We start from the raw sequence: 12,483 nt of genomic DNA, 5'->3' as shown, positions 1-12,483 counted from the left end.
ATTGTTTGGTTGACAACATGGGAATTAGAAATTCCAATGAACTTTGATTGACCAAAGGGGGACTAGGTAATTTACTTCCCATGTTTTGTAGGAACTCAAAATTCCCATGAATTTGAACTTCCTCCATTTTTACTTTTTTATGTCAACCAAACAACTAGCCAAATTATGAATTCCCATGAATTTCAACTTCCCTCATTTTAAGATGTCAACCAAACAACCCCTTACAATACTTTCTTTTTTTTTCCTAAAATTACGAAAAAAAATAAAAAAATTACGAACAAATTCAAGTGTTGTGAGTATTCAGAAATGGAGTGAGTAGTTGAGTTTGTAATCGAGTAGTACCTGGTTGGATTTATACATTTTGTCAACTTATAACTTGATTTCACGAAAGTATTATAAACAGTGTCTTAGCCCATTTTCGACGAGAAAGTTAATTGTTCGAACATCACTTCATTTTTCTTCTAATTTTTTACGCATATTATTCACTCACACACAAAATTACACGCATGACGTGCCTTCACTATCCTTCTTTTTCTTAGCTTTTGAGTAATCCACACCTCCAACGATCAAGAATCCCATCATTTTTACTTCTCATTTTTCTTTATTATTACCAAATTTCACTTTTGTAACCCCTTTTTGCAAATTCAACTTTGGTAACTAATTTTTACATTAGTACTTAAAGTGTTCACCTATAGATTAATTTAGCAATTTTCAACAGCAAAACTGACAAGTATTACAGACTTTTGCTTGAAAAATTCATATAGTTGAATCATTCGAGCAATTTTCAACAGCAAAATTAACAAGTGTTACTGAACATTGCTCGGAAAAAAAATCCACATAGTCGAATAATTCGAGCAACTTTCAACATCAAAATTGATAAATTTTTGACCTTAAGGCCAATAAATCCAATTAGTATACAAGAAATAGCATTTTACATTAGCCTAGCTACTACTAGCTAGAGTGGTATCTCGTGGCATTTGCAGGCGCCTTTAAGCTCGTGTGGTCCCACTAACATAGCCCAAGTAAGGTTCCATCCTAAAACCAATTGACAATAGAAGGAGTAAACCAGTTAGGCTATAAACTAGAAACTCGTTGCTTCATCTTCCAATGTGGGACCCAATCCTCACACTTACTTTCTAACATCGAGCGCGCGCTTACATGACCTAGGTCTACAGAACAACAACAAATCCTTCAAAGAAAACAAGATCACTCCTTGTCAATTGCTGAACTAATAGCTACTTCCTCCCTTAATGTAGCCAACCTAGCCTTCTCCCTATCATGCTTAAAAACCCAATACAACGGCGTGTAAAACAAGCAACATAAACCAAAAGGAACCGCCATCATTGTAAGAAGTCCTCGGGACAATGCATACGCCTCTTGACCCGACCCACCACCAACACGGTGAACAGACTTCGGGTCATACCCATATATCTTTTCCGACAGTATTCCAACCAATGGTGCAGCAAACGAAGAGAAAGACCCTTCAAATGCGCGGTCAAATGAGTAGATCATTGTCCTGTGCTTAGCTGGCACGACTTGAGCGAACATGGGTGCGTTCGCAGCAGCCCCGTTCCAGCTTATGATCAGACCCATAAAGAATAGAGTGGTTCCGTAAATGAACCAGCTATTTACAGATTGTGGGATTACTGTAAGGAGAAACCAGGAGAATGGGATGCCCATTGATGCACTGAATTGTGCACAGATTATTCTGCCTGAGTGAGGGTAGAAACGGGTTATTCTGTCTGCGATTATCCCACCGAGGAGGGCCCCGCTTGCTGTTCCGAAAGCAAAGAGACTGAGGAGTCCTGCTGATGAATTGTGATCAAATCCTGAAGGCAACAACAAAAAAACAACAATAATGTCTCATTAGGCCTCGTATCACTGCCAGCTTCCACGGTATTTGGTTCTGAAAGACATATGATTTAGATTGAATGATGAATTAAAAAATATAGTCATACCTATAGTAATCACATTGATTTTTGAAAACTGGCAACAAAACTGAAAAACTACTTTTGATTTTGGTTACCTGAGGCTCGTTCGGTATCATTATCAGTTTTCAGTTTTTGATTTTTTTAATTTTGAAAGTCATATGATTTCGATTGAATCATGAATTAAAAATAATCATAACGAAAGTACTCATGTTGATTTTGAAAACTGACAGCAAAAAACTGGAAACTACTTTTTCTGGTTTTCATATTTTGATTTTTAGTTTTGTAAAAAACACATTAAACTAAAAACAAAATACGATACCAAAACGGGCCCTTAGTTTTTTGTTTTGTAAAAAACAGAAAACTGAGAACAAAAACGATACCGAACGGGCCCTAAAACCCAAGTGACACAGATAAAAACCCAAGTGACAGATAAAATTATGGAGTTACTACTAGCTAGAGTAAAGAAGTATTTACTTTTTTTTTTCTTGTGAACATTAGATTATTTCTACTACAAAGTATTATTATGTCAAAAACTTTGTTTCAAATTGTTGAATGATGTCAATAATGAATACACCACAAGGGATCCATCATGTAATTGGTATTACATTATAAGGCAGTTTTTGAGGAGTTGTGCACAGATGCTTACCAATTAATTCGAACCACATTGTAAAAAACACCATGGCCGTCCACGGTAGTGAACCCATTAGGCCCTGCAAAACAATAACCCGAAATGTTTGCACCTTCATTACAGATTTCATTGCTGTTACTGACTCCTTCCAAATGGATACTGAACTTCCATTATATTTCCCAATCATCAAAGCATTCCTGCAGCAAAATTGAAACAGATGTTATGAAACTTCAAAGAATTCAGATATGGGAAGGTTTATTATGATGACAGAACATATTTATGTATGTACTGAGACATATTTCATCACTAATTACAAGGTGTTATTAACAGTTTGGTAATATGGAAGGTTTATGATGTCAGAAACTTATTTTATGTATGTACTGACATATTTCCTCACTAATTTACAAGGGTTTATTAACAGTTTGGTAATTGAACAAGAAGAACTCACACAAATTCCTTAAATTCAAGTAGGTTTATGACAATATATTCCCCTTCACCTCTGGGCTTCATAAACCAGTTCTAGAGGGCTCGTCAAGCCAAACTAGACCTGATCAAAATGCGGGTCGGGCCACACATTAAAATCTCTGCACAATATGTAGGGCCGGGCCAAACTCCGGGTTGATTTTTTCTGCCCACAGCCAGCTATTTTGGGCCAAGAGATCGGTCTTTTCAGGTCAGTCGGACCAGGCCAAATTCATAACTAGAATTTCAATTTTGAGTTGCCCAAAACCCACCCACATTTTTTTAAAATCGGTCTGGGACCGAAAACGGGCCTAATTTTCTGCCCAAAACATGTTGTTTTCGGGCCGGGTTCATGATGATCAAATTTCTGCCCAATAGGTCAGGCAAGGCCAAACTTCGGGTTGTTTTTATATGCCCAAAACCCGCTAATTCGGGCCAAAAGAGCGGTCTTTTCGGGCCATTCGGGCCGGGTCAAATTTATAACTAATATTCCAATTTTGAGATGTCTGGAACCCACCCGAGAAAATTAAAATAGGGCCAGGCCGAACCCGAAATGGGCCTAAGACTTCTGCCCAAAACCTGCTATTTTCGGGCCGGGTCAGCGGGTCGGGCTCATGATGATCATGTCAAAGCCAAACAGTCTCTCAATTGCAACATGGAAAAAAGCAGGAATGATAATTCAAGAAAGTAAAATACTAAAATGTTTACCTATCAGAAGAATCAGAAGAGGGATACTTTCTCGGATCTTCAACAAACAGAAAAACCAGCAACCCAATCATCATACTCAAACTAGCCATCATGATAAAGGCAACTCTCCACCCTGGCACACCCCAAAACTCATGACCAGCCATAACAGTCGCCACAACACCGCCTCCAATCCCACCAAAACTACCAACAAAACTAAGCAACCCAAAACCAGTCCCTCTTACACCTTCTAAGTAACTATCAGCTATAAAAGACTGAAGTGCTGGTATTACTATTGCAAGACCAAACCCGTTTACAGCCCGCCAGAAAGCAACTTGCATAAATTGCTGGCTAACCCCGACTGCTGCAGTTGATACTGCCCAAAAGGCGGTCCCCACAGCGAGGATTGTGGGACGGTTATAGTGAATGACGAGTATTCCGGCTAAAGGGGATGCTAATCCGCGTACAAAGTTTCTGACAAATGTTAGGTACCCTAGATCAGCAGGTCCAACATTGAAGGCTTGGCTTACTTCTGTGTATACTGAAGGGAGAAGATTTTCATCAGCTTTTTCCATTACAGCTGCCATGTTGATGAGAATGAGGGAGAGGGATATACCGAAGATCTTTCTTCCCCTGCAAAATAATCCATTTTCAGGATGTTAAGTTTATAAATCAAAGCAAGAAGAAATTATTTTAAGACAACGAAGAGGCAAGGAGTATGAATGCCAGCGGGTTTTAGGCTCTGTTTGGTAGGGTGTAAAATGATGGAAAACAATTTTCCATAACTTTCCACTTGAAATGGCGGGAAACCACTTTTCTACCTTTGCTCCTTACCTCCCTCTCCCTTCTTCCCCTCAATCTTCCTCATCTTCTCCCATTTTCTTTTAAGGAACCAAACAAAGGAAAACTAGTTTGGAATTGTGTTTTCCCTTGGACAATGTTGCCAATAGAAAATCATTTTGCACTGAAAACATTTTACACCAAACCAAACAAAGCCTTAATGCAGAACTGCATAAGAGAAAAGAAACGGCCACATAAAAGGATACACAATGCTACATCTTACCATGCTAGTTCAGTTTGCTTATCTAAGTTAACAATTTCAGACTTGAATTTAATATCTTTGAACTTTGTGAAAAAAGAAAGATGAAGAATGACAGAAATTGACTAATATAGACTGGCTCTTCAACGGCTCAACCAAACAACAACATAGTTATCGATGGAAGTTCCTGCTGCAATAGAAATAGTACTGCACATCTTCTACAACAAACATATCTAACTTACTGTTATATTGTTATTATTTCTGCTTTGATGTTGAATACAGAATCAGGGGTAGGAACAAGTCACAAGATCAGATTTTATTTAAAAGGTGCTGTTCTCAGTAAGCGAAGAACAGCAGTATGAACAACTCAGGAGTGATAACCAGATAAGCGTCAGCCAGGGATACCAGATACGCGTATTTCATAAACTCAAGTAAGCGCATCATGAACAGCAGCTTGTTACTCAAGCTTGTGTAGGAACAGTTTATAGGCTTAGAGCCAAGCCACAATAGGCCAAACTCAAGCTCACAAATCAGTATCACATTATCACCCTTTATAGCTCGAATTCTCAACATTAGCAATAATTGAACTAGCATTGTACTCCTTCTATCCGAATAAAAGTAATCACATTGTATAAGAAACTTCAATCACAAACGATTACCATTACTTTCCAAAGAAACCTGACAACTTTTTCCGTCCTAAACGAGTACATGTAACTATAATCCAGACATAGAAATTTAGTGTTCAAGAATATTCATGTTGAGAACATGTCCAATGTTGAATGATCTACTATCAGAACCCTGGAAGCTATCCACTTCTGCCTAAGAAGGAAACAGCAAATATACATACTTCATAATCTACTATCAGAACCCTGATCAATCAATCTAATTAATACAAGTATATTAGGTAACTAGATACTAAATGAAAAAGTCAAAAAAGGGTTTCCCAATATCTTTCTAGTTTTTCATAAAACATATCACACATACATCGCATGCATAAACACTAGTACTATCCACTTCTGCCTATGAGGAAACATCAAATGTACATGCTTCATAATCTTTAAGGATACCTCATCTATCAATCTGACTAATACAAGTATACTATGGGACTAGATATTAAATGAAAAAAGTCAAAAAAAAAGGGTTTCCAAATATTTTCCGAGCTTTTCATACAAAATGTCACACATGCATCACGTGCATATACACTAATCCTATCCACTTCTGCCTATGAGGAAACATCAAGGCGCCGTTTGGTTTGGTGTAAAACGTTTTCAGTGCAAAATGATTTTCAACACAATTTCAAACTAGTTTTGGTTCCTTAAAAGAAAATGGGAGAAGACGGTGAAGATTGACGGGAAGAAAAGAGAGGAAGGTAAGGAGGAAAGTTGGAAAAGTGGTTTCCCTCCCTTTCAAATGGAAAATGTTTTTCCAACTTTAGTTATGGAAATTTGTTTTTCATTCCTTACCGAACCAAAATAATTGAAAAAAGGAAAATTATTTTCCATGAAAACGTTTTACACCCTGCCAAACAAAGCCCAAATGTAAAATTGTACATGCTTCATAGTAATCTTTAAGGCTACCTCATCTATCAATCTAATTAATTTAATTAAAATCCGAAAAGAGTTTCTCCAATTTAATTAAATTAAATTAAAAAAATCCGAAAAGAGTTTCTCCAAATCTTTCAAGTTTTTAATTCAAAATTTCTCACACTCATCACGTGTGCATAAACACTAGTCCTCCACTATCACAACTCACTTCTGCCTAAAAAGGAAACAGCAAAATGTACACACTTCATAATCTTCAAGGCTACCTCATCTATCAACTTAATTAGTCTTTTAATTGTCATTAATAGTAGTTTAGGATAATTAGAACTCTGAACTAAGGCAAAACACTGTTATTTAATCAACAATGTAATTAAAACTGATTAATGTGACAACTAAATCTGGATTGGAGATACTACAATACAAATCCAGAAATACAGCAATATATAAAATGAGAAAGCAGATTTGAACTTACTTCATGGTTGCAAATATATCTGGAAATGAAATGATGATGCTGAAGAAACGATGAGAAAGAGGATCTAAAACAGTGTTAAAAGGAGATCAAAACGACTGAGTTTTGATTGATCTCTGTACATGATTGAATGTACATTTTAGTTTTAATTTAGAAGAGGATGAAGAAGAAGAAAAATCAACAAGATTGATTGAATCGTAATTTGTAAGGGGGATGATTGTGAAAAGTGTTCGTGGGATATTTGATGGAAATTGAGAAAAGTCGTCGGAGTGAGAGAGGGTAATATCGTTAATTCGTTATAAGTTGTTGCTCCGATAACCGCGCTTTTTCGGAGCTTGTCGACGACTAGTATTTGTTTGACCAACTTGGTATTTAGGATAAGTGGATAACAATACGCAAAGGCTTTGCTTACCCTGAGGGTAAGTGGTCCCTTGGTACCCTTGCCTTGTATTGGACAATTCCACGTCACCCATGACACGTCATCCCCAAAATTTGAATCGAAATTTCAGTTTGATTTTGAATTCAAAATTCAAAATTAATATTATTTTCTATTTTTATTTTTTTTGTCGATGATTCCTATGCCAGATCTAATCTTCCCGAAATTGCGTATGCATGAAATTCAACATGTTGCTCTACATAACTAATTTTTTCGATTCCATCTGTATATGAATTCGTAAAAAATAAAAACAGGAAAACACTTTAGATGGTAATTTCACTGGATGGATGTCGGAATTTTGTTGGTCGTTTAATACCTGGATATGTTCATATGAACAATCAATTAATACCTGAATATGTTCATATGAACAATTGCGATATATATTATGTAGAAAGTTGGTTGCAGAAGAAGAAATCGGAGAAGATGAAGGCGGAGATTCACAATCAATTAATACCTTAATATGTTCATATGAACAATTGCGATTTATATTTTGTAAAAAGTTGGTTGCACAAGATGAAATCGGAGAAGATGAAGGCGTAGATTCCAATGTTTAGACATTTTGGTATAAAAAAGACTCATATGAACAATTGCGATTTATATTTTGTAAAAAGTTGGTTGCAGAAGATGAAATCGGAGAAGATGAAGGCGGAGATTCCAATGTTTAGACATTTTGGTATAAAAAAGAAAAAAATGATTGGGGGGTTGAGGATAATATTGTTTGCGTAGAGTCGAACCCAAGACCTCGGCGTAACCAAGTGAAAGAGCAATGTTAGAGTAGTAACCATTGTGACAGTGAGGCAAAACCATTGGCTATTGTCATTAAAAATTGTAATTAAAGGGTCCCCGTATTAATTTACTTGAAATTGTTAGATTCCTTTTAGTTTGTTTCTCAATATTGAATTGAAACAATTATATTGTATAGAAAGCTGTTTAAAAAAAAAAACCAAACGATTATTTAAAACAAATAATTGTATACATTTCTCAGTACTTTTAAATTTTTTCGTTTAATAATGGTTTTAACTTTTGTAAAAAAAATTAAAAAAAATCAGTCCAAACAAAGAACACATGAATACTTGAAAATATATTAAATAAATCAAGAAGTGATGAAAATGCATTAGTCATATTTAGTTATGATATCATAATTGTGTACACAACTTCGACATGATAATACCGTACACAAATTCAAAAACTTTAGGCCATACAAAAGTTGTTAATCTAAACCCTTTTGAAATACTAATTAGTACCGATTTGACTACTTAAGTTAAATCATCTTAATCTTTATGATCAACAAAATGTTACTTGATCGGACTATAACCATAGTTGCATCTCGACTTGAACTAGTATATTAGGTTACCTAATGACTCGATACACAATGTTAGATCGAAATTACGAGTCAACTCTACATATTCAACCAAGAATAACTTGATCGGACTATAACCATAGTTGCGTCTCGACTTGAACTAGTATATTAGGTGACCTCGATACACAATGTTAGATCTAAATTACGAGTCAACTCTACCTAGTCAACCAAGAATAACTTGATCGGACTATAACCATAGTTGCGTCTCGACTTGAACTAGTATATTAGGTTACCTAATGACTCGATACACAATGTTAGATCGGAATTACGATTCAACTCTACATAGTCAACCAAGAGTAACTTGATCGGACTATAACCATAGTTGCGTCTCGACTTGAACTAGTATATTAGGTCACCTAATGACTCGATGCACAATGTTAGATCGGAATTACGAGTCAACTCTACCTAGTCAACCAAGATTAACTTGATCTGACTATAACCATAGCTGCGTCTCGACTTGAACTAGTATATTAGGTTACCTAATGACTCGATACACAATATTGTCATAACTCTACCTAACCCAAAACTAGTTTATAAGATTATATAATGCCTCGATACACAATATTAGATCGGAATTACGAGTCAACTCTACCTAGTCAACCACGAACAACTTGATCGGTCTTAAATGAACTTAGTGCTTATTATATCAGGTTTGGACATACAATCAATAGATATTATGTTTTATTTAAATACGTATCATATATACAATAAAAAGTTTATCTTTAAAAGAAATAGCAGTAATGTGGTATTTAAAGTTAAATTAAATAATAAAAAAGGAAATGGTTAATTTAATTTAATTTAATTGAAACCGTTTTTTGTGATATTCATACGAAAACCGTTTAGGGTTTAATTCAATTCCGCTAAATATTGAAATATAATACAAAACATTTTTACTATACAACAACTACACAAAGTATAAACAACAAAATTAAAATAGTATAATAGTGTAATGTTTAAAAATATTGGAACACAATACAACTAATACATCATCTTAATACTAGATAACTATAACCAGTGGCGGAGCCAACATTTTTCCAATGGTGTGTCACCAACATCTTCAAAGTTCAAACCCTATACCACTCTATTAGTAACCCATGATTTTTTTTTAAAAAACAATCATAAAAAAATTCATATAAAAATTATGTTGTTGTGAAAAAAAATCATAAAGTTATTACTCTGTAATAGTTATTTTAACAGTCTTTTAAGCCTTCAGAATATTTGTACAAAAATTTACGGAGTACTAAAATAAATCATAAGATATGCTCCCTCCGTCCCTTAACGTTCTACACACTATTCATAGGTCAAAATAAAAATAAAACTGATTGCATTGAAATTTTATGTAAATAAACATTATCATTTGAGATCTTGTTAATTAGATTCACGATGTGAGTTTTCAAATTACAATAATTTTTTCTATCGGAGTATATAATTTTAGTATCAAAGGTAAAAAAAAATGTATTTGGAGACTGCGTAAATAAAGTAGAAGAAACGATGAAAGTATATATTTAGACATATTAGTCACATAATAATACGATTTAACATATGTTCAAATACACCAAGTACGAGTACTAAGTAAATAATATCACTTGCTAATTCTTTTACCTCCTTACAACTCTACTAGGCCACAAGTCAATTAATTGAAAAGTTAAAAAATTAAAAAAGAATATGCATTCACACATGACACATATCTTAAACTAAAAATAAAATATTAAATTTCCCACCCAGACCCACGTGGTCCATCTCATTAGTAAAGTGACAAGGAGCAATTTATAAAAGTAAACAAAAAAAACCAGACTTGTTCTTCCTCCCTGTTCCTTTCCATTCCTCCAAGCTTTCCATTACTCCAAGCTTCCATGGAGGACAAAACCATACCTGATGTTTATTCCTCCAAAATCAAAGAGAATACGAAGATATCTATCAATTCGGTGAGACGCAACTCCTTATTTCGCATTCAAAGTTGAATCGGTTAATTGCGCAACTTTTAATTTGATTTTCCCCCCAAAATAATGGTGGTCACTTGACCCACCATGGCTCCGCCACTGACTATAACAAATCATCATAACAATAAAGAGATCACAAACAGCTTAGGTTCCTCTGCCCGACAGATCTCTAATGTCAAGAACAAAATACGATTCAACAAACTCATGTAATTTAATGCATTTAGTAAAAAATAACAAATGAAATTAGCAACAGTAACAATTGATTTTCCTATGAACATATATAGTGGGAAAGGTAATAAACCCTTTGGTTTTTTGAATGCCCTAACTTTTTTTTTTTTTTTTTTTAATATTTGGTGTGTTAGGCGGGATATATTTTTAGGGAATAATGGCGGTTTTTCTCCCGCTCACCTTACCCTTAAAGGCGCAAATCACCAAATAATTTCCCACCCATTTGTGCTGCTTTTCCCCCTCATTCTGAATTTTTTTTGGCTTATGTGGACCACTAATTTAGCAGGGTACCGGAACCCCACATACCCCCAAGGTAACTGTATCATCTCCCATAACAATAGGTCGGGTCAGGTCAGGTCGGGTCGGGATTTACAAACTTTGTATCAGATCTTTTTATTTAGACTTGAAATTTTTTAAGTCGGATTTGGGTTTGGACTCGGATTATATTTGTCGGATTTGTGTCTAGTTATTTTAGCTTGATTTGGGTCGGATTGAGTAAGATTCAGATTATTTTAGCACTTAAAATCACAAAAATAAGAGTTTTGACACGTTATAATATAGTTTTAAAATATTTGTTCATTAGGTGGCACTGTGGCAGTAGTTATTGGATTCGGGTAGGATTTTACACAAACTTCACCTCGTGTAGGGTTCGCCTTTTACGGGTCAGGTCTTTTCTTCGGATCGAGTCGAACTCGAATTGAATTTTCATCCCTACTTGCTACAGAGTCTATTCCATAAGAGAACGCATAAGGTGTTCTTTTCACTTGTTTAAGCAATGAGTAAATACTACATGCCACCTTTATATTTTATAAAATTGTTCAATCATAAAATATCACGCAAGTATAATGTAAGACGCAAACACTAATTTATTTAAAAGAAACTAGTATGCTTATGATAATGCACGGAAAAACTATAAAAGTGAGGAATACGTACAATACTTCTAAAGAAATACGGTAAGTAACAAACCGTTTCATGCACAAGATATTCTTTTATAATACGGTAAAATACTCTTCTATTTTTGGTGAGTTTTCTACCCACTCACAAATTATTTAATATATTCCATATATCTTACTGTTTCCCTCTCCACTTTAATTAAAATACTTTTCTCACCCTCTTTTTCGGTTTTTCCTATTTGTTTATTACTCCCTCCCCCCACTTGCTTTAATATTTATATTACATTCAACACTCCTTTCTTAATACATGTGTCGTTGTGCCGGTCAACATGTAACTCTTAGAAAAATAATAAGGAGGAAATAACTTTTAAATATTTTGAGTTAATTTTTACTACGGTGTACAATATTTATTGTACAACTCTTGTAAATAAGAATTTGTGAAGTTTGATAATCAAACAACTTTATTAGAAAGTTTCTTGATAAGCCGTACAATTAAGGTGCACCCGGATGCCCCATGCACCCTATTAGATTATCAATTTTCATGTACATATCATGTGATCAGGAGAAGACATAAGTGGGTCCGACAATGAACATAAACACTTTATTAGAAAGAAATTCGAAGGAAAAGAAGAGAAAGTAAAAGAAAAATATGGTTTCCCGTGCTTGGTTCCAAAAATCTTATGGGATTTGATAGGAAAAGGAAACATTAATAATAAATCTTCACTTTCCCCTCATCTCCTTCCATCAAACCATAGAGTTTATCATCAACATGTTGATCGGAACAATTCGTGCGCAAATTGCGAAGGGATCTACTTGTAAAGATGCGAAAATATCGAAAATCAATGCATGCGGTAAGCTAGACGCGGTGGAGT

General features: G+C 34.8%; 1 protein-coding gene across 1 annotated transcript; it reads right to left on the bottom strand.

The window, feature by feature from the left end:
* Nucleotides 1-838: 838 nt before the first annotated feature.
* On the bottom strand, nucleotides 839-7,093 carry LOC110787513 (uncharacterized). The gene is made up of 4 exons (XM_021992150.2): nucleotides 6,758-7,093; nucleotides 3,730-4,338; nucleotides 2,578-2,756; nucleotides 839-1,829 (listed from the first exon to the last, which is right to left on the bottom strand). The coding sequence occupies exons 1-4, from the start codon at nucleotides 6,760-6,762 to the stop codon at nucleotides 1,207-1,209; spliced, it is 1,416 nt and encodes a 471-aa protein (XP_021847842.1). The 5' UTR covers nucleotides 6,763-7,093; the 3' UTR covers nucleotides 839-1,206.
* Nucleotides 7,094-12,483: the final 5,390 nt, after the last annotated feature.

The sequence above is a fragment of the Spinacia oleracea genome, chromosome 3 (genome assembly GCF_020520425.1).
Source record: "Spinacia oleracea cultivar Varoflay chromosome 3, BTI_SOV_V1, whole genome shotgun sequence".
NCBI classification, from domain to species: Eukaryota; Viridiplantae; Streptophyta; class Magnoliopsida; order Caryophyllales; family Amaranthaceae; genus Spinacia; species Spinacia oleracea.
This window is presented reverse-complemented; position numbering and strand designations above follow the sequence as displayed.

Coding starts and splice junctions, on each gene's coding strand:
- LOC110787513 (XM_021992150.2), bottom strand. Junction 2,757..3,729: donor TCTTCTGATTCTTCTGATAG/GTAAACATTTTA, acceptor ATTTTGCTGCAG/GAATGCTTTGATGATTGGGA. Junction 1,830..2,577: donor AATGTGGTTCGAATTAATTG/GTAAGCATCTGT, acceptor TGTTGCCTTCAG/GATTTGATCACAATTCATCA.